At 42.8% G+C, this 20,476-nt stretch overlaps 1 protein-coding gene across 1 annotated transcript; it reads left to right on the forward strand.

The window, feature by feature from the left end:
* The first annotated feature begins 1,672 nt into the window (after positions 1-1,672).
* On the forward strand, positions 1,673-12,964 carry LOC135556524 (E3 SUMO-protein ligase PIAS4-A-like). Its single transcript, XM_064989800.1, has 11 exons — positions 1,673-1,774; positions 2,762-3,140; positions 4,854-4,938; positions 5,040-5,081; positions 7,554-7,644; positions 7,759-7,887; positions 8,062-8,167; positions 8,284-8,357; positions 8,768-8,928; positions 9,526-9,671; positions 9,852-12,964. Exons 1-11 carry the CDS (start codon positions 1,748-1,750, stop codon positions 10,091-10,093), a joined length of 1,482 nt encoding a protein of 493 aa, XP_064845872.1. The 5' UTR covers positions 1,673-1,747; the 3' UTR covers positions 10,094-12,964.
* The last annotated feature ends 7,512 nt before the right edge of the window (positions 12,965-20,476 follow it).

Here is a 20,476-nt window from a genome sequence, read left to right on the forward strand (position 1 = left end):
ATGCGCTGCATAGTGCACATCATTAGAGTTAGGCTTACTGTAAGCCTTTCTGTTATAAAACATTAAATCATTTATCATAAATGATATGCTAAAATCCAACTCCTTTGGCACAATGACAATAGCCAAGAGGCTAGACATAATAACTCAAACTACACTGCTTGAGTTTATCTACTTGATCTAAATTCAATAATTTGGTTGCAGATGTTGAGTGCCAAATCAAGAGCAGAACTATCTCAACTTCATTATTTTACGAATATTCGACTATTTCTCGCATAGGTCTTGTCACAGTTGCTAGGTTCCAAACAGAATATGAAATATTTAATTGTTCTATGTAAAAAGCTTTAATGCTGCTGACTATTTGTAACAATTATAACACTAAAAAAGTGTTGCACTTGTGCTATTCTAGAGTTAAACTACAATAGCCCTGCCTAAAGCCCTGTTCTGTACATAATCTTGCTATAAAATGTATTATCCTCAATTATATTTCATTCAAAGTTCTACTTTCCAGGAATGTCCCTAGCATCAGTAAAGAAAGCTAAGTTGTAATGCTGCATTAGAACAAGGTAGGGCGTGCAAACCGTCTCACACTGGCCAAAGAATGAGAGGCATGAAGGACCACCAGTGGAATATATCGCCCTCGTCTGTCCGAGTTGTGAAACTACTACTACAGCATATACAGTACTATCCAAGTATAAAGAGTGAGCCATGTGGTAAAATGTGTAATTAATTAAAGCTAGAATCCTTCATTGAACGAATAACAAAAAGGTTACATCCACCTGTGTATTGGTAAAAAGCTGAGGAGAAATGTAACCACTCTCAAATATATAGACAGAGATATGGATGCAAGGACTGACCATCCATAATATCAAAAGTATAGTTTTAATTAGTTTTGAGGCTATCCAGCAGTCAAACTCATTCCATGGAGGGCCTAGTGTCTGCGTTTTTCTTTTCTTATTTCAATTAAGACCTAGAGCAGAGTTAGACTACTATGTATTGATGATATATGACAGCGTATATAATCTTTAATTAGATTTTATGAATCAATTTGTACCATTTCTGTTCTTCAGCACAAATCACAAAGTTTGGAAATCCAGAAATGGATCTTCAATAGAGAGTGTGAAATCGGGATTTATTTAACTTATGACTGCTCTAATTCAATGCACTGCATTTTCAAATTGAAAATCAAATATAACCTCTCATCAGAACGTGACTTCAGTATGCTACATCTGTGTACTGCATTTTGACTTGACTCCCTGTGTTTATTTAGGTTTTATGTTTAAAAAAATATATACAAAGCATTTACAGTTGATAGCTAATAGTTCATTGCAAATCCCGAAGTGGAGCTTTTCACTCGGTCAGGAGTTGATTTGGCCATGTGCCTCTCCCCATTTAACAAGTCATGCTTTCCTCTTGTGTTGAATTTGAATTATTTCCACAACGCATATTATCTTTGTCTCGATAGTATAAAACTCAGCAAACACCAACGTTCAGCTATTTGTAGGCTGGTTATGTTTTCTTATAATTGAGGCCTAACATGTAGGGGAGGCCTGTCTTTTAGTGTTTAAAAAAAAGTTGTACTGTCACTTTAAAACAATGCTGGCACGCCTACTTTCAACACACTCCTTGAGGCTCGTGATGTAGTTGCGCTGTGATTGGATGCGGAGAACCGTCGACCAGCGACCCCTCTGTCTCTCATTGGCGAAGGACTATCTTTCGGCTCTGGCTCTCGCGGGGCTGCTGTACGAAGATGGCGGCGGAACTGGTGGAAGCGATGGTAAGCAGAGCTCCGCTCGTCTGGGTTGATAGAAAAGGGTCTGCCGTAGCGTGGGGGATGGCCTGCTAGGCTGGGAAACTGTAAGGGTGTGTCATGAATACTGTCTAAAATGGTTTAACTTAGCTACTTAGTGATGGTTGATTAATTGGTATATTGAAACTGGTTTCCGTGCGCTGCTAAGTGCGTCTAGTTAGCAGGGACATGGCAAAGTGATGAGACCATAAACATTCGCCAGCAGGGAGTCGGCGTGAAATTGTACCATTCAGTGTTTAAGCAAGATATTGCATTAAGCATTCGGGCCATCCGTTGTCCATTTGACTTGTCAAATGGACAGCGGATGTATTTTCGGATGTATTTTCAGTGTTGGGGGTGACAACAGAACAAGTGGAGTTAGCTTATGTAACCAATAGCCTAGCCTCTGTCAGACAAGGCAATTGCTCAATGCCGCTGTCTGGACAAAACAGCAAGCATGTCACTGAGGCTTATGTACGAACTGTAGAAATTAAGTCAGTTGATGAGATTGACTGATGTAGCTAACTTGTAAGGTCATTTTCTTATTAACTAAATAGCTAGCTAACGTTCCATGCATTTCTGGGTCTTCGACTGTACCGGTGTTGTGTCCTATAGTAGTTAAATGAGGGACCAGTCTAGGTTTTGCTTGCAGGAAATACATGTATGGCGTTAGGAACAGAAGGGGTTCATAGGTCACGTTACTGAATTCTAGAGGGTAAGGATGGGAAATATTGCTCCAAGCAAATACTGACACTGATATTTCAACCCAGCAAAAAAATTGGTTGGAATGACCTGAGTATACACTTTAAAAAAAACTTTTTTAAGACACCTGTGCCCATCTCTTTGTGTAGGCTATTTTTCTTATTGGGACTTGCCTAGGTCAAGGAATCCAAAGATTGTAAGCCAGAATCAAAGATGGTAATCCCAAAACCTCCCCTCTTCTTCCTGTCCCTCTCTCCACTGTCTTCCCTCCAGAACATGGTGAAGAATTTTCGGGTGTCTGACCTACAGACGCTGCTGGCCTCCATGGGCCGCAGTAAAAGTGGTCTGAAGCAGGACCTGGTGGGACGGGCGCTGAGGCTGGTGCAAACAGAGTGCAGCCCAGAGCTGCTGAAGAACGTGCGGCAGCTCTATGAGTCACGCTTCCCCAAGGCGTCGGGTTGGCTGGCTGCCCGGCGCCCGGAGGGGGTCTCTGTGGCCTACTCCTCCCTCAGCTCCTCACCCACTGGCACACAGGGCACAGACTACCTCAACGGCATCCCCAAGCTGTCCTCCACACCAGCAACTGAGGTCAAGCTGGTGTCACTGCCCTTTTACCAAACTCTGGAGAAGCTGTTGCTGCCAACGGAGCTGAGTGAGTGATTTTTGTATTATTATTTTTTACTCGCAGTGACATGTCAGGCTAGTCTTTGTAGAGAGGCCCAAAACTTTTTACTGCTCAAACAATAAAGCTCAGAAGAATACTTCCTGGTCAGGTCTTGTGGTCAGAAACCCCCCTGGCAATTGGACCCTGGCCCTACACATACAGTGCATTCGGGAAGTATTCGGACCCCTTGACTTTTACCAGATTTTGTTACATTACAGCCTTATTCTAAAATTGATTTTTTTTCTTCTTTTATGTCCCCCTCAATCTACACACACTACCCAATAATGACAAGGCAAAAACGTTTTTGGAAATGTTTGCTAATTTATATATAAAAATAAACTGATATCACATTCAGCCCCTTTAGTCAGTACTTTGTTGAAGCACCTTTGGCAGGGATTTACAGCCTTGAGTCTTCTTGGGTTTGAAGCTACAAGCTTGGCACACCTGTATTTGGGTAGTTTCTCACATCCATCTCTGCAGATCCTCTCAAGCTCTGTCAGGCTGGATGGGGAGCTGCACAGCTATTTTCAGGTCTCTCCAGAGATGTTTGATCGGATTCAAGTCCGGGCTCTGGCTGGGCCACTCGAGGGCATTCAGAGACTTGTCCCGAAGCCACTCCTGCGTTGTCTTGGCAGTGTGCTTAGGGTTGTTGTCCTGTTGGAAGGTGAACATTCGCCCTTAGTCTGAGGCCCTGAATGCTCTGGAGCAGGTTTTCATCAATGATCTCTCTCTACCTTGCTCCGTTCATCTTTCCCTCGATCCTGACAAGTCTCAAGACCTTGCCGCTGAAAAACATCCCCAAACATGATGATGCCACAACCATGCTTCACCGTAGGGATGGTGCCAGGTTTCCTCTAGACGTGCCGCTCTACCATAAAGGCCAGATTGGTGGAGTGCTGCGGAGATGGTTGTCCTTCTGGAAGGTTCTCCCATCTCCACAGAGGAGCTCTGGAGCTCTGTCCGTGACCACCTCCCTGATCAAGGCCCTTCCTCCCCTAATTGCTCAGTTTGGCTGGGTGGCCAGCTCTAGGAAGAGTCTTGGTGATTCCAGATTTCTTCCATTTAAGAATGATGGAAGTCACTGTGTTCTTGGGGTCCTTCAATGCTGCAGAACATTTTTCAGTACCCTTCCCCAAATCGGTGCCTCGACACAATCATGTCTCGAGGTTTACAGACAATTCCTTCGACATGGCTTGGTTTTTTCTCTGACATGCACTGTCAACTGTGGAACCTTATATAGACAGGTGTGTGCCTTTCCAAATCATGTCCAATCAATTGAATTTACAACAGATGGGCTTCAATCATGTTGTAGAAGCATCTCAAGGATGATCAATAGAAACAGGATGCACCTGAGCTCAATTTTGAGTGTGCATAGTAAAGGGTCTGAATACTTATGTAAATATGGTATTTCTGTTTGTTTAATACATTTGCAAGCATTTCTAAAAACCTGTTTTTGTTCTGTCATTATGGGGTATTGTGTGTAGAATGAGGACAAATGTATTTTTTTAATCAATTTTAGAATAAGGCTGTAAGATAACAAAATGTGGAAAAAGTCAAGGGGTCTGAATACTTTCCCGAATGCACTGTATATTACTGATAGAAACTTGCCATGACATTAAAATTAGAAGTACTAAGGACATTGCACAACATCACTATGCTTCGTAATGTGTATGATCTATTTTTCTGCACCTGTCCTTGTAGTTGCCCAGAACAGTGAGAAACTGCAGGACAGTCAATGTGTATTTGAGTTAACACAGAGCCAAGCGGACCAAGTCAGAAACTCAACGTGAGTATAACACTTTTATTAAAAGTTAACTGTCTATCCTACTGCTTGTGACTTTGAATGAGCACTGAGGGTACCATCATTTTTCCCTCTTGTTGTTTCAGTGAGCTTCGGCCAGGAATGAAGGCAATCCAGGTGGTTCTTAGGTGAGTTAAGATGTCTGTTTTACACACAGCAGCCCACCAATCCCACTGTTAATATAATTGCATAGATGATACATACAGTACCAGTCAAAAGTGTGGACACACCTACTCATTCAAGGGTTTTTCATTATTTTTTACTATTTTCTACATTGTAGCATAATAGTGAAGACATCAACTATGAAATAACACATGGAATCGTGTAGTAACCAAAAAAGTGTTAAACAAATCAAAATACATTTTATATTTGAGATTCTTCAAAGTAGGCACCCTTTGCCTTGACAGCTTTGCACACTCTTGGCATTATCTCAACCAGCTTCACCTGGAATGCTTTTCCAACAGTCTTGAAGGACTTCCAACATATGCTGAGCACTTGTTGGCTACTTTTCACTCTGCGGTCCAACTCATCCCAAACCATCTCAATTGGGCTGAGGTCAGGTCATCTGATGCAGCACTCCACCAATCTCCTCCTTAGTCAAATAGCCCTTATATAGCCTGGAGGTGTGTTGGGTCATTGTCCTGTTGAAAAACAAATGATGGGCCAACTAGGCACAAACCAGATGTTTGTGCCTAGTTGGCGTATCGCTGAAAAATGCTGTGGTACATATGCTTATTAAGTGTGCCTTGAATTCTAAATAAATCACTGACAGTGTCACCAGGAAAGCACCATCACACCACCTCCATGCTTCACAAGGGGAACTTCACATGCGGAGATCATTTGATCACCTACTCTGCGTCTCTCAAAGATACGGTTGGAACCAAAAATCTCCAGTTTGAACTCCAGACCAAAGGACAGATTTCCACCAGTCTAATGTCCATTGCTTGTGTTTCTTGGCACAAGCAAGTCTCTTCTTATTATTGGTGTCCTTTAGTAGTGGTTTCTTTGCGGCAATTAGACTATGAAGGCCTGATTCACACAGTCTCCTCTGAACAGTTGATGTTGCAATGTGTCTGTTATTGAACTCTGAAACATTTATTTGGGCTGCAGTTTCTGAGGCTGGTAACTCTAATGAACGTATCCTCTGAAGCAGAGAACTCTGGGTCTTCCTTTCCTATGGTGGTCCTCATGAGAGCTAGTTTCATCACAGTGCTTGATGGTTTTTGCGACTGCATTTGAAGAAACTTTCAACGTTCTTGAAGTGTTCCGTATTGACTGACCTTCATGTGTTAAATTAATGATGGACTGTCGTTTCTCTTTGCTTATTTGAGCTGGTCTTGCCATATGGCCAAAATATTGCTATCTTCTGTATACCCTCCTACCTTGTTACAACACAACTGATTGGCTCAAATGCATTAACATAGAAATTCCACAAATTAACTTTTAACGAGGCACACCTGTTAATTGAAAGCATTCCAGGTGACTACCTCATGAAGCTGGTTGAGAGGATGCCAAGAGTGTGCAAAGCTGTCATCAAGGCAAAGGCTGGCTACTTTGAAGAATTTCAAATATATTTTGACTTAACATCTCTTTTTTGGGGGGGGGGGGGGGGTTACTACATGATTCTGTTTGTTTCATAGTTTTGATGTCTTCACTAATATTCTACAATGAAGAAAATAGTAGAAATAAAGAAAAACCCTTGAATGAGTGTGTCCAAACTTTTGACAAGTACTGTACATGTTAGGTACATACAGTTGATTTGTAAAACTCAAGTATGCAGCTATAGCCTATGCCATATCAGTATCTAGGTTTACAGCAATTTTAGATTTTCATGCAAATATTTGCTTAAAATATGCAAATTTCACAAGCAGTGGTCGTTTTCCATCAAACTGCCTTGTTTATTAAAAGCTGTGCGGAATGACATGCACATAAAAAGCACTTTGTCGTAAAACTTTTCATTTACCAAAACAAAACAAGTACAATGTGTTTCCATCCAGTTTTTAACTCTGCCATTGGTTTTGGCACAAGAAGTCTGCAATAAACGGTAAATGTGCCCACTGGTCTTAGCACGTGTGCTCTAGCCAACAGCTCGCAGATGCCGTGCAGAGGGTAGGCTTCATGATGACATTTTGGATAAGAACAAGATCACTTTTATTTGTCAATTGACAGCCAAGCATTGATCATCATGTCACTAGCGTCAAACTAAGAGCCTCAATATTTACTGGAAAGGAGCATCAAGATCATCACTGGGCACTTTCCCACCCTGTGAAGTTCATCAATTATTTTATCTGTAGCCTAATAAACTGCAGTGCACATACTTTTCTAAGTCATGGGAGAACCACGCAAGATTCTACATTTTACTTTGAGATGATGGTACTTTGTTCTGTTGACATTTGGAAAGTTTTCTTCTCCCGTGTCCTCGTTTTGTCAACAGTGAAAGTAAAAAAAAAAAAAAAAAAAAAAAAAAAAAAAATGGAGTACAATTTGAAATGTGTGTATTGAATGACAAATCTGACCACCTCAACCATTCATAAATGTTGCCACTTATCTAACACTGCTAACCAATGAACCTCCTATGCTGTTTTTACGATGCTTTACAGAATCTGTTACACAGACTCCATCGGTGTCCAGGAAGATCAGTACCCTCCCAATATTGCTGTCAAAGTCAACCAGTCTTACTGTCATGTACCGGTGAGTATTCAAGATGGGGAATCGCATCAGGCATACAAACCAACTAACTAATCAGAAGAAAATGCCTAGGCCTAAATATTAGAGGCTTAACATGTCTATATTTGTTCTGTACAGGGTTACTACCCTTCTAATAAGCCAGGTGTGGAGCCGCGTCGGCCCTGTCGCCCAGTCAACATCACACCTTGGTTACAACTCTCCACTGCCACCAACCGGGTCACTGTCACATGGGGCAACTTCGGCAAGGTCAGTCTCTGGTTGACACTGTTCTGTAATTGAAAACCTCGCTGCTGTATTCCAAATTTGTTTTGATTAATTTTTATGACAAGTTTTTGAAATGGTGTGGTTTGTTTTCTGTAGAACTTCATATCTGCTGCTTTCCAGTGTTCATTCTGCTCACTGCTCTCGTTCTGTGTGCAGCGCTACTCTGTGGCAGTGGATTTAGTGAGGGTCTTCACATCAGCAGAGCTCTTCGGCCAACTCAAACACTGCTCAGTGGAGAGTGCAGAACGCTGTCGTGAACGCAGTAAGTGGCCTCAACATTTTTCTCTTTCTCCCTGTTTTTCATGCTTCTTGCATTTTAGTGATGTTCACTGTGTAATGCTGTGTGATGTTCAACTAGTTTCTCTCTGCTGTGTCCAGTCCAGGACAAGCTACGCTTTGATCCAGAGAGCGAGATCGCTACCACAGGGCTACGGGTGTCCCTCATCTGTCCTGTGAGTATCTGGCTCCCACCCTAATCCATATTCACCCAAGAGAGGAAGTCACAAACCTTTCAGTTGTTTCTGACCAAAAAAAGAGAACTCAAGACAAACAGGTTACAACCCACCATTTGTCCACAGCTTAATAATCAAATCAAAGTGCATTCGTCACATGCGCAGAATACAACAGTTGTAGACCTTACCGTGAAATGCTTACTTACAAGCCCTTAACCAACATTGCAGTTCAATAAATAGTTAATAAAATATTTACTAAATAAACTAAACTAAAAATAGAATCAATCAAAGTAACACAATAAATGTAAATAACAATAACTAAGCTATATACAGGGGGTACCGGTACTGAGTCAATGTGCGGGGTTACAGGATAGTCGAAGTAATGGCATTTCTCCCTTTCCTCCTCTCAGCTGGTGAAGATGCGGATAGGTGTTCCATGTCGGGTGATCACCTGTGCCCACCTGCAGTGTTTTGACGCAATCTTCTTCCTGCAAATGAATGAGAAGAAGCCCACATGGACCTGCCCTGTGTGTGACAAGCAGGCTCCCTTTGAGCTGCTCACCATTGATGGGTAAGTAAGGCACGTTGAGACTTACTGGCACTACCACTCACAGGAATTTGAGAACCACGCTTCCTCTTTGCATGGGTCATTGCTTGTTCAACCTTGGAAACAAACATTTTGCATTTTTTGAGCAATTTGTAGACTCCTGTTAAAACCTGCAATGGCTTACCTATACTGGGCTAAATTTTCAATAAGGCTGTTGCCTCTCCCTGTTCTATTGTGGAACAGAGTAGAATAGTAGAAATATCAAACCATTTCCATTGGGCTCCCGAGTGGTGCAGTGGTCTAAGGAACTAAATCTCAGTGCTGGAGGTGTCACTACAGACCCAGGTTCGATTCCAGGCTATATCACAACTGGCTGTGATTGGGAGTCCTATAGGGTGGTACACAATTGGCCCAGTGTCGTTAGGGTTTGGTCGGGGTAGGCTGTCATTGTAAGTAAGAATTGATTTTTGACTGACTTGCCTAGATAAATAAAATTCCACACTTCCTATCTAAGATTTGAAAGTTGATAATGTGTGTTGTGGGACACATCTGATCGATCCCTTCTTGTGTGTCCTGATATGATATGTACATCTCTTACTGACTGTTTGTCTCATGTTTCAGGCTGGCATCTGAGATCTTAAAAGAGACCCATGAGGATATTGAGGAGATTGAATATCTGACTGACGGTTCATGGAGACCCATCCGAGATGAGAAGGAGAGGGAGAGGGAACGCAGCAACACGCCTGACTACCCTGTTCTGGATATATGTAAGTGCATGTCAAATATTGCCATTATTGCCTTTTTGACAATTGCAGACTAACGTTTTGATTTTTAATTTACGTTTTCAAAATTAATTTAAGACGGCATGCTGTGTAGGTCATGTCTGTTTTATCTTTTTTAAACAGCATTGGTTTGTAATAGTGTGTGAACCTGTTCCTTCTTCTCAGGTGTTCCTGAGGTAAATGGCCACTCCCCGGCCCACAGCAGCACCAGCCAGACGGGGAAGTCAGGAGCTGGGTCCACGGTGGGGGGGGCGGGAGGAGGATTGGTGGTTGATCTGACTCTAGACTCTGAGGAGGAGGGGGGAGGGGCTGGAGGAGACAGCGACGACACCGAGGACAGCCAGGACAGCCCCGCCCCCAAGAGGGGCCGATACGACTATGACAAGGACCTGGTCACAGCGTACTGACTGGTGGACTGACCCCACAGACTGGGAGAGAGGGTTGGGCTGAGTTGGAGGACTAGAAATCATTAGTCCCTACTACATCACCCACCACCCCTAATCTAGGATATATTCACACAGACACATGCACATACATGCACTGTCAACCTCTGGAGTGGTTAGGCTTCCTCAATACACCACTGGAAAAAGCAGCTTCCTGACACCCTCCCAGCATTCAAATTCTGTATCCTCCATCATAAAGACCATTGAAAAGAGTAACCTCCTGAACTATTTATCCCTCCATCTTCTTGTACTTTGTATTTGACTTGAACTTAAGGCTCTCAAAGCCACAAGCATTTGGTGTTTGCGTCTCAGAATTTCGTCACTTTTTGTGATTGCAGGCAGTGGGAGATATGGAGCCTCCTCCGTAGTTCAGTGGTAAGAGGTCAAAATAACTTCAATTAATAATTTGGGACACGAACAACAGACTAGATTTTTCTGGAATATGATTAAATTGAACAACACCCCTACTTTTTCTTTCTGTTTAATTTATTCAGACAATGAAAATAAATTAGCTCTAACAAAACCTTTCCCCATTTTTATTGTCTTTAAATGCTGACAACCTACCTCAGTCACACACAGCAAACTTACTTGACCAGAGAGAGTAGCACCTGAACTAAGGTTGCTATAGTATTTAACAAGAGGGTCTATTTTTTTTTTTTTTTTTGTCTAACTTTTTCACTCACTCGCCTCACTTTTCAAAACAATTTATGTATGGCCTTTCTAAGGAATGGGTTATTGGAATCAGGGTCGTGTTTATTCGGGCACATGTTGCAGAAAATGAGCATTTCTTATTGGACAAGTACAGTTGGTACTGTACCTGTTTAACTCCATTAGAGCATTTTTGTTCCAATTTGTGCCTACTGAATACGACCCAGGAATGCTGTGTCTTTGACAAGTTCTTGTATATACCCCTGACTGCATTGAAATCTACGATTTGATTTGGTGGCTGAATTCATATGACAAGCAATTGTCTTTGTGGAGAGTTTGCAAAAACAAGCAGTTATCATTTGAGGTTTTGGAACATGCTCTTTTCAGATTCTTCCCAGTGTTCTGTTTTGCCAGTGTTGTTCATATTGATCAAGGAAACAAATGCAGGATGTATTCTTTTCACTTGCCTATTTCATGTCAGTTTTCAACAGTTGGATAGTCTAGAGACTGACGACTGCCGCATTCAACCTTCCCCTGATATCCTGAGAGCTTTGCAGGGTTTTGAACTGGACTAGAGTTTTTCTTTCTGTTTTTTTTTATTGAACAAGGCTCTAACTAAAGAATGATCATGTCACAAATATTAGTATCCACACAATTGGTCAAGATCATGTTAAGGCAATTGTGCCAAACAGATTTGGGTCAGTTATCTCTTGTTAGGTCAGATTTGGGTGCCTTTTTGTTTTAAGATTGGTGGAGGCTGGAGCCCACAGTTGTTTGGCTACTTGAGCTGGTCTACACAGGAAGGCTCAGTAAGAAAATTAATTAACTTATTTTTTTTTCTTTTCCCTGGAGTGGAGGACTTGAGGGATGTATCTTCAGATCTGGAATGGGATTAATTTGTTAGTGTCGTCATCCTTTTTGACTTAATTTTCTTCGTCTTAAGTATTTTATTTATTGATAATTGATTGCTTCACGTATTTTATTTTAATGGCAGTTTATATTAAAATGTACATATGTCTCAATGGAAAGAGTGCTTTACCAGAGCATTTTATATACAGCTCTGATCTGTAGACGGTTTCAGTAAGGGATAGCAGAACACTTATGAAGCTTGGACTTTTTGTGGAAGAGTGAATGATTGTGGCATGAAGCACTGCCATTGTTAGACAGGTTCCATTCCTTTTCCTCTGAGGAAACTTAACAGTTCTAACCAATGACACATTCTGCCTCCTCCCAGTTCAAAGATATTACCCTCAGAAATCAGCATTTATTATCACATAGATCCTAGATGAATGTCCTCTACATCCGTAATAGCTTCTTCCACAGGCACAGTTAAAATTGTAATAAACTGTTCATCTTTTGATGTTGTTGAGAGAATTTGGCTACATGGAGGGTATGAGTTTAAATATCCTCTCACTTTTATTTACTTTCCAGGTCATTAGATTCCTCATCCCAAAATAGTCCCTGTTTTCATTCAGAACTGTAGAGATGGCATTTCTGTTTTTATAGAACTGTGTGTTCTGAATTCCAAAAATGTCTCAAATGGTATTGATGCATGCATTTGACTATAGCATATTGATATTTTGTGATCATCCTGAATTCAGACTTGCGTAGACATTTTGTCCAAAGTTTAGTAGTATACCTAATCTAATAATGAGATGGTAACGACCTGAGGAAACTTATGGGCTCTGGTCTTCCAATATTCTGCAGTACTCATGACATGTCCATATAGCTTGCGGATTGTTATACCAATTGGTGAGTCCTGTAAACATGGGAAACCCGCAATGATTGATGGCTACGGTTTGAGTTTCTTTTACAGAAAGTGCCGTGTCCCTGAATATGACAGTCGTTGTACAACTTTATGCATTTAAGCAACATGTTAATACATCTTGCAGAATTTAATCTTCAACTAACAGAAATTACTTTACAGATTTAAATCACATTGTTTAAATTTACAGGTGCAGAAGTGTAGAAGAACATCGCTGCACAGATAAGATTTCCTCAAGCTTTTTCATATCGTGGGCAAGGCGAGAGAGGTGAAGTACATGTTGTTTCTAAGGAATTCAATTATAATAATGCTTAAGGTAGCATGAGCAGTGGCTTGCAATCCATGATGTAAATGTTTTGTTTGTCTTTTTATATGTTCATATTAAAAGACAATACAATTAAAATATTTTATTAAGCTTTGAATTGCCTCCAGTTGTTCCAAAAGTCCAATAAAATCACAAATACCAGTGTTGGAACTGATGCCACTTTAAGTGTAAGAGAGGTGGTTGAGGTGTAGCTTGGTGTGATGTCCTGTACCTGACACATTTGTCTCCTGTTCAAAAAGAACTAAAATTCTAAATAATCGTATTCAAACACCTGTTATTGATGTGTGGAACTAATTAAAACATTTTAAAATATAATTGTCTTAGATACTTTTAAAGCTAAAATTACTTAACTGAAGTTCCTTCTGGAAAAAGTGATTTAAAACAAACATTTAATCATGATCAAATGACTTTTGCCAGTTTTCCCATAGGTAATGAAATTGTATTTGTCACATGCTTCGTAAACGGGTGTGGACTAACAGTGAAATGCTTACGTATAGGCCCTTCCAAAAAATACAGAGAAAGAAAATAGAAAAGTAAAATGCATAGTAATGACCAATGAGTAACGCTAACTTGGCTATGTACAAGGGGTACCAAGTCGATGTGCAGAGGTACGAGGTAATTGAGGTAGATGAGTATATACATATAACTAGGAATAAAGTGACATAGTAAACGGTAGCAGCAGTGTTGGTGATGAGTCAAAGTTAGTGCAAAATAAATAATGGCTTAATGATCAGTCTTTCATGGCTTGGGGGTAGAAGCTGTTCAAGATCATGTTGGTTCCAGACTGTGCATCGGTACTGCTTTCCGTGCAGTAGCAGAGAGAATCGTATATGACTTGGGTGTCTGGAGTCTTTGACAATTGTTAGGGCCTTCCTCTGACATCGCCTGGTATAGAGGTCCTGGATGGCGGGTAGCTCTGCCCCAGTGATGTACTGTGCCGTATGCACTACACTCTGTAGCTCTTTGCAGTCGGATGCCAAGCAGTTGCAGTACCAAGCGGTGATGCAGCCAGTCAAGATGCTCCCAATGGTACAGTTGTATAACCTTTTGATGATCTGAGGGTGAATGCCAAATCTTTTTAGCCTCCTGAGGAGGAAAATGTGTCAAGCCCTCTTCACGACTGTTGGTATGTTTGGACCATAATAGATCCTTAGGGATATGTACACCGAAGAACTTGAAGCTCTCAATCTGCTCCACTTCAGCCCGTTCTATGTGAATGAGGCTGTGCTCGGCCCTCCATTTCCTGTAGTCCACGATCAGCTCCTTTGTCTTGCTGACATTGAGGAAGAGATTGTTCTGGCAGCAGACTGCTAGGTTTCTGATCTCCCTGTAGGTTGTTTTATCGTCGTCTGTGATCAGGCCTACCACCCTTTTGTCATCAGCAAACTTAATAATGGTGTTGGAGTGGTGCCCGGCCACACAGTCGTGGGTGAACAGGGAGGACAGGAGGGGACTAAGAACGCACCCTTGAGGGGCCCCTGTTTTGAGGGTCAGCGTGGCGGATGTGTTTACCTACTCTCACCACCTGGGGGTGTCCCGTCAGAAAATCCAGGAACCAGTTGCAGAGGGAGGTGTTCCAGTCCCAGGGTCCTCAGCTTAGTGATGAACTTGGAGGGCACTATGGTGTTGAACGCTAAGTGAAGTTTTCCATCCTAAATTTAAGCCTTTAATAGTCTCTTGATGCACGTGTCTAGGTAACATACTAAAAAAATCCCCATCAAAATCTGTCGGTTTAAGAAAAATATGTTCTCCATCCACCGCATCCGGCTATGTCGGCCTTCTGCCTTCTGGAAGGTGGCCGAGCTACAGCGATGTTAGGCCATGAAGCATCCCTAAAATCAATCTTCTCATGAAAACGTCTGTAGCGTCCGAACCATTTGGGTTACAAACTAATATCACCCCACTATGGAAAGGGGAGATTCTCATAAACACTATGTTCTCCGTTTTGCTTTACGACCCCCACAAGTGTCACAGGACTTGTCTGAAGGTAATCGGTACTGTTATTGTTTTTTAAGTTATGGAGGTTGTTGTGTCCAAAAAATAATATTTCCTTAGCTTTCTTATCTCCTAGATATAGTAAAAACACTTTTTTTCTTCTGTGTTCTGCCATTTACAAGTGTTTTTCAGTGTGCTTCTATGGACGATAGTGGTCAAAATTGTTGTATATAGAGTACCAGTCAAAGGTTTGGACCCACCTACTCATTCAATGAATTGTCTTTATTTTTTACATTGTAGAATAATTACATTTACATTTACATTTAAGTCATTTAGCAGACGCTCTTATCCAGAGCGACTTACAAATTGGTGAATTCACCTTCTGACATCAGTGGAACAGCCACTTTACAATAGTGCATCTAAATCATTTAAGGGGGGGGTGAGAAGGATTGCTTTATCCTATCCTAGGTATTCCTTGAAGAGGTGGGGTTTCAGGTGTCTCCGGAAGGTGGTGATTGACTCCGCTGTCCTGGCGTCGTGAGGGAGTTTGTTCCACCATTGGGGGGCCAGAGCAGCGAACAGTTTTGACTGGGCTGAGCGGGAACTGTACTTCCTCAGTGGTAGGGAGGCGAGCAGGCCAGAGGTGGATGAACGCAGTGCCCTTGTTTGGGTGTAGGGCCTGATCAGAGCCTGGAGGTACTGCGGTGCCGTTCCCCTCACAGCTCCGTAGGCAAGCACCATGGTCTTGTAGCGGATGCGAGCTTCAACTGGAAGCCAGTGGAGAGAGCGGAGGAGCGGGGTGACGTGAGAGAACTTGGGAAGGTTGAACACCAGATGGGCTGCGGCGTTCTGGATGAGTTGTAGGGGTTTAATGGCACAGGCAGGGAGCCCAGCCAACAGCGAGTTGCAGTAATCCAGACGAGAGATGACAAGTGCCTGGATTAGGACCTGCGCCGCTTCCTGTGTGAGGCAGGGGCGTACTCTGCGGATGTTGTAGAGCATGAACCTACAGGAACAGGCCACCGCCTTGATGTTAGTTGAGAACGACAGGGTGTTGTCCAGGATCACGCCAAGGTTCTTAGCGCTCTGGGAGGAGGAAACAATGGAGTTGTCAACCGTGATGGCGAGATCATGGAACGGGCAGTCCTTCCCCGGGAGGAAGAGCAGCTCCGTCTTGCCGAGGTTCAGCTTGAGGTGGTGATCCGTCATCCACACTGATATGTCTGCCAGACATGCAGAGATGCGATTCGCCACCTGGTCATCAGAAGGGGAAAGGAGAAGATTAATTGTGTGTCGTCTGCATAGCAATGATAGGAGAGACCATGTGAGGTTATGACAGAGCCAAGTGACTTGGTGTATAGCGAGAATAGGAGAGGGCCTAGAACAGAGCCCTGGGGGACACCAGTGGTGAGAGCGCGTGGCGAGGAGACAGATTCTCGCCACGCCACCTGGTAGGAGCGACCTGTCAGGTAGGACGCAATCCAAGCGTGGGCCGCACCGGAGATGCCCAACTCGGAGAGGGTGGAGAGGAGGATCTGATGGTTCACAGTGTCGAAGGCAGCCGATAGGTCTAGAAGGATGAGAGCAGAGGAGAGAGAGTTAGCTTTAGCAGTGCGGAGCGCCTCCGTGATACAGAGAAGAGCAGTCTCAGTTGAATGACTAGTCTTGAAACCTGACTGATTTGGATCAAGAAGGTCATTCTGAGAGAGATAGCGGGAGAGCTGGCCAAGGACGGCACGTTCAAGAGTTTTGGAGAGAAAAGAAAGAAGGGATACTGGTCTGTAGTTGTTGACATCGGAGGGATCGAGTGTAGGTTTTTTCAGAAGGGGTGCAACTCTCGCTCTCTTGAAGACGGAAGGGACGTAGCCAGCGGTCAGGGATGAGTTGATGAGCGAGGTGAGGTAAGGGAGAAGGTCTCCGGAAATGGTCTGGAGAAGAGAGGAGGGGATAGGGTCAAGCGGGCAGGTTGTTGGGCGGCCGGCCGTCACAAGAAGCGAGATTTCATCTGGAGAGAGAGGGAGAAAGAGGTCAGAGCACAGGGTAGGGCAGTGTGAGCAGAACCAGCGGTGTCGTTTGACTTAGCAAACGAGGATCGGATGTCGTTGACCTTCTTTTCAAAATGGTTGACGAAGTCATCTGCAGAGAGGAGGAGGGGGGGAGGGGGAGGAGGATTCAGAAGGGAGGAGAAGGTGGCAAAGAGCTTCCTAGGGTTAGAGGCAGATGCTTGGAATTTAGAGTGGAAGAAAGTGGCTTTAGCAGCAGAGACAGAGGAGGAAAATGTAGAGAGGAGGGAGTGAAAGGATGCCAGGTCCGCAGGGAGGCGAGTTTTCCTCCATTTCCGCTCGGCTGCCCGGAGCACTGTTCTGTGAGCTCGCAATGAGTCGTCGAGCCACGGAGCGGGAGGGGAGGACCGAGCCGGCCTGGAGGATAGGGGACATAGAGAGTCAAAGGATGCAGAAAGGGAAGAGAGGAGGGTTGAGGAGGCAGAATCAGGAGATAGGTTGGAGAAGGTATGAGCAGAGGGAAGAGATGATAGGATGGAAGAGGAGAGAGAGCGAAGGTTGGGACGGCGCGATACCATCCGAGTAGGGGCAGTGTGGGAAGCGTTGGATGAGAGCGAGAGGGAAAAGGATACAAGGTAGTGGTCGGAGACTTGGAGGGGAGTTGCAATGAGGTTAGTGGAAGAACAGCATCTAGTAAAGATGAGGTCGAGCGTATTGCCTGCCTTGTGAGTAGGGGGGGAAGGTGAGAGGGTGAGGTCAAAAGAGAGGAGTGGAAAGAAGGAGGCAGAGAGGAATGAGTCAAAGGTAGACGTGGGGAGGTTAAAGTCGCCCAGGACTGTGAGAGGTGAGCCGTCCTCAGTGACGACATCAAAACTATGAAATAACACAGAATCATGTAGTAACCAAACAAGTGTTAAACAAATCAAAATAGATTTTAGATTCTCCAAAGTAGCAACCCTTTGCCTTGTTGACAGCTTTGCACACTCTTGGCATTCTCTCAACCAGCTTCAACTGGAAAGCTTTTCCAACAGTCTTGAAGGAGTTCCCACATATACTGAGCACTTGTTGGCTGCTTTTCCTTCACTCTGCTGTCCAACTCATCCCAAACCATATCGATTAGGTTGAGGTCAGGTGATTGTGGAGGTCAGGACATCTGATGCAGCACTCCATCTCTCTCCTTCTTGATCAAATAGCCCTTACACAGCCTGGAGGTGTGTTGGGTCATTGTCCTGTTGAAAAACAAATGATAGTCCCACTAATCACAAACCAGATAGAATGGCGTATTGTTGCAGAATGTGGTAGCCATGCTGGTTAAGTGTGCCTTGAATTCTAAATAAATCACAGTCTTACAGCAGAGCACCATTACACCACCTCATCCATGCTTCACGGTGGGAACCACACATGCAGAGATCATCCGTTCACCTACTCTGCATCTCACAAAGACAAACATTTCAAATTTGGACTCATCAGACCAAAGGACAGATTTTCAACAGTCTAATATCCATTGCTTGTGGGGTTTTTTTTTGGTTACTACATGATTCTATATCTGTTATTTCATAGTTTTGATGTCTTCACTATTATTCTACAATGTAGAAATTAGTAAAATAAAGAAAAACCCTGGAATGAGTAGGTGTGTACAAACTTTTGACTGGTACTGTATACAGGTGAAGTAGGAAGTTTACATACACTTAGCTGGAGTCATAAACTCATTTTTCAACCCCTCCACAAATTTGTTAACAAACTATAGTTTTGGCAAGTCGGATAGGACATGTCCTTTGTGCATGACACAATTTTTCAAATTGTTTACAGACAGATTATTTCACTTATAATTCGCTATGTATCACAATTCCAGTGGGTCAGAAGTCAAATCAGAGTTTTTGTCACGTGCACGGAATACAACAGGTGTAAACCTTACAGTGAAATGCTTACTTAAAGGCTCTAACCAATAGTGCAAAAAAGGTATTAGGTGAACAATAAGTAGGTAAAGAAATAAAACAGTGAAAATAACAGGAGCGAGGCTATATACAGTAGCGAGGCTATATACAGTAGCGAGGCAACATACAGACACTGGTTAGTCCGGCTGATTTAGGTAGTATGTACATGTAGATATGGTTAAAGTGACTGTGCATATATGATGAACAGAGAGTCGCAGCAGCGTTAAAGAGGGGTTGTGGGCACACAATGCAAATAGTCCGGGTAGCCAAGTTTACATACACTAAGTTGACTGTGCCTTGAAACAGCTTGGAAAATTACAGAAAATGATGTCATGGCTTTAGAAGCCTCTGATAGGCTAATGATATATTTCAAGGCCTACCTTCAAACTCAGTGCCTCTTTGCTTGACATCATGGGAAAATCAAAAGAAATCAGCCAAGATCTCACAAAAACAATTGTAGACCTCCACAAGTCTGGTTCATCCTTGGGAGCAATTTCCAAATGCCTGAAGGTACCACATTCATCTGTACAAACAACAGTACAAGTATAAACACCTTGGGACGACACAGCCATCTTACCGCTCAGGAAGGAGACGTGTTCTGTCTCCTAGAGATGAACATACTTTGGTGCGAAAAGTGCAAATCAATCCCAGATCAACAACAACAAAGGACCTTGCGAAGATGCTGGAGGAAATCTGTACAAAAGTATCTCCAGTGGGGCAAAAAAGTATTTAGTCAGCCACCAATTGTGCAAGTTCTCCCACTTAAAAAGATGAGAGAGGCCTGTAATTTATCATAGGTACACTTCAACTATGATAGACAATAAATAAAGGTAAAAAAAATAACTTTAAAAAACTTTGATAGACAAAATGAGAAAAGAAATCCAGAAAATCACATTGTAGGATTTTTAATGAATTTATTTGCAAATTATGGTGAAAAATAAGTATTTGGTCAATAACAAAAGTTTCTCAATACTTTGTTCTAAAATGTTCTCTCATTTTGTCTGTCATAGTTGAAGTGTACCTATGATGAAAATTACAGGCATCTCTCATCTTTGTAAGTGGGAGAACTTGCACAATTTACTAAATACTAAATACTTTTTTGCCCCACTGTATATCCACGGTAAAACGAGTCCTATATCAACATAACCTGAAAGGCTGCTCAGCAAGGAAGAAACCACTGTTCCAAAAACGCCATAAAATTGCCAGACTACGCTTGCAACTGCACATGGGAACAAAGATTGCACTTTTTGGAGAAATGTCCTCTGGTCTGATGAAACAAAAATAGAACTGTTTGGCCATAATGACCATTGTTATGTTTGGAGGAGAAAGGGGGTGGCTTGCAAGCCGAAGAATGCCATCCCAACCGTGAAGCACGGGGGTGGCAGCATCATGTTGTGGGGGTACTTTGCTACAGGAGGGACTGGTGCACTTCACAAAATAGATGGCATCATGAGTAGTCAAATTATGTGGATATACTGAAGAAACATCTCAAGACATCAATCAGGAAATTAAATATTGGTCGCAAATGGGTCTTCCAAATGGACAATAACCCCAAGCATACTTCCAAAGTTGTGGCAAAATGGCTTAAGGACAACAAAGTCAAGATATTGGAGTGGCCATCACAAAGCCCTGACCTCAAACCTATAGAACATTTGTGGGCAGAACTGAAAAAGCGTGTGAGAGCAAGGAGGCCTACAAACCTGACTCCGTTACAGCTCTGTCAGGAGGAATGGTCCA

This window comes from Oncorhynchus masou, chromosome 15 (assembly GCF_036934945.1).
Source record: "Oncorhynchus masou masou isolate Uvic2021 chromosome 15, UVic_Omas_1.1, whole genome shotgun sequence".
Lineage (NCBI taxonomy): Eukaryota > Metazoa > Chordata > Actinopteri > Salmoniformes > Salmonidae > Oncorhynchus > Oncorhynchus masou.

Bases quoted from the DNA above. Each gene is read 5' to 3' on its own strand.
- LOC135556524 (XM_064989800.1), top strand. From the start codon at position 1,748: ATGGCGGCGGAACTGGTGGAAGCGATG. The intron at 3,141-4,853 runs GTGAGTGATTTT...CTGTCCTTGTAG, and splicing joins GTTGCTGCCAACGGAGCTGA to TTGCCCAGAACAGTGAGAAA. The intron at 4,939-5,039 runs GTGAGTATAACA...TTGTTGTTTCAG, and splicing joins GACCAAGTCAGAAACTCAAC to TGAGCTTCGGCCAGGAATGA.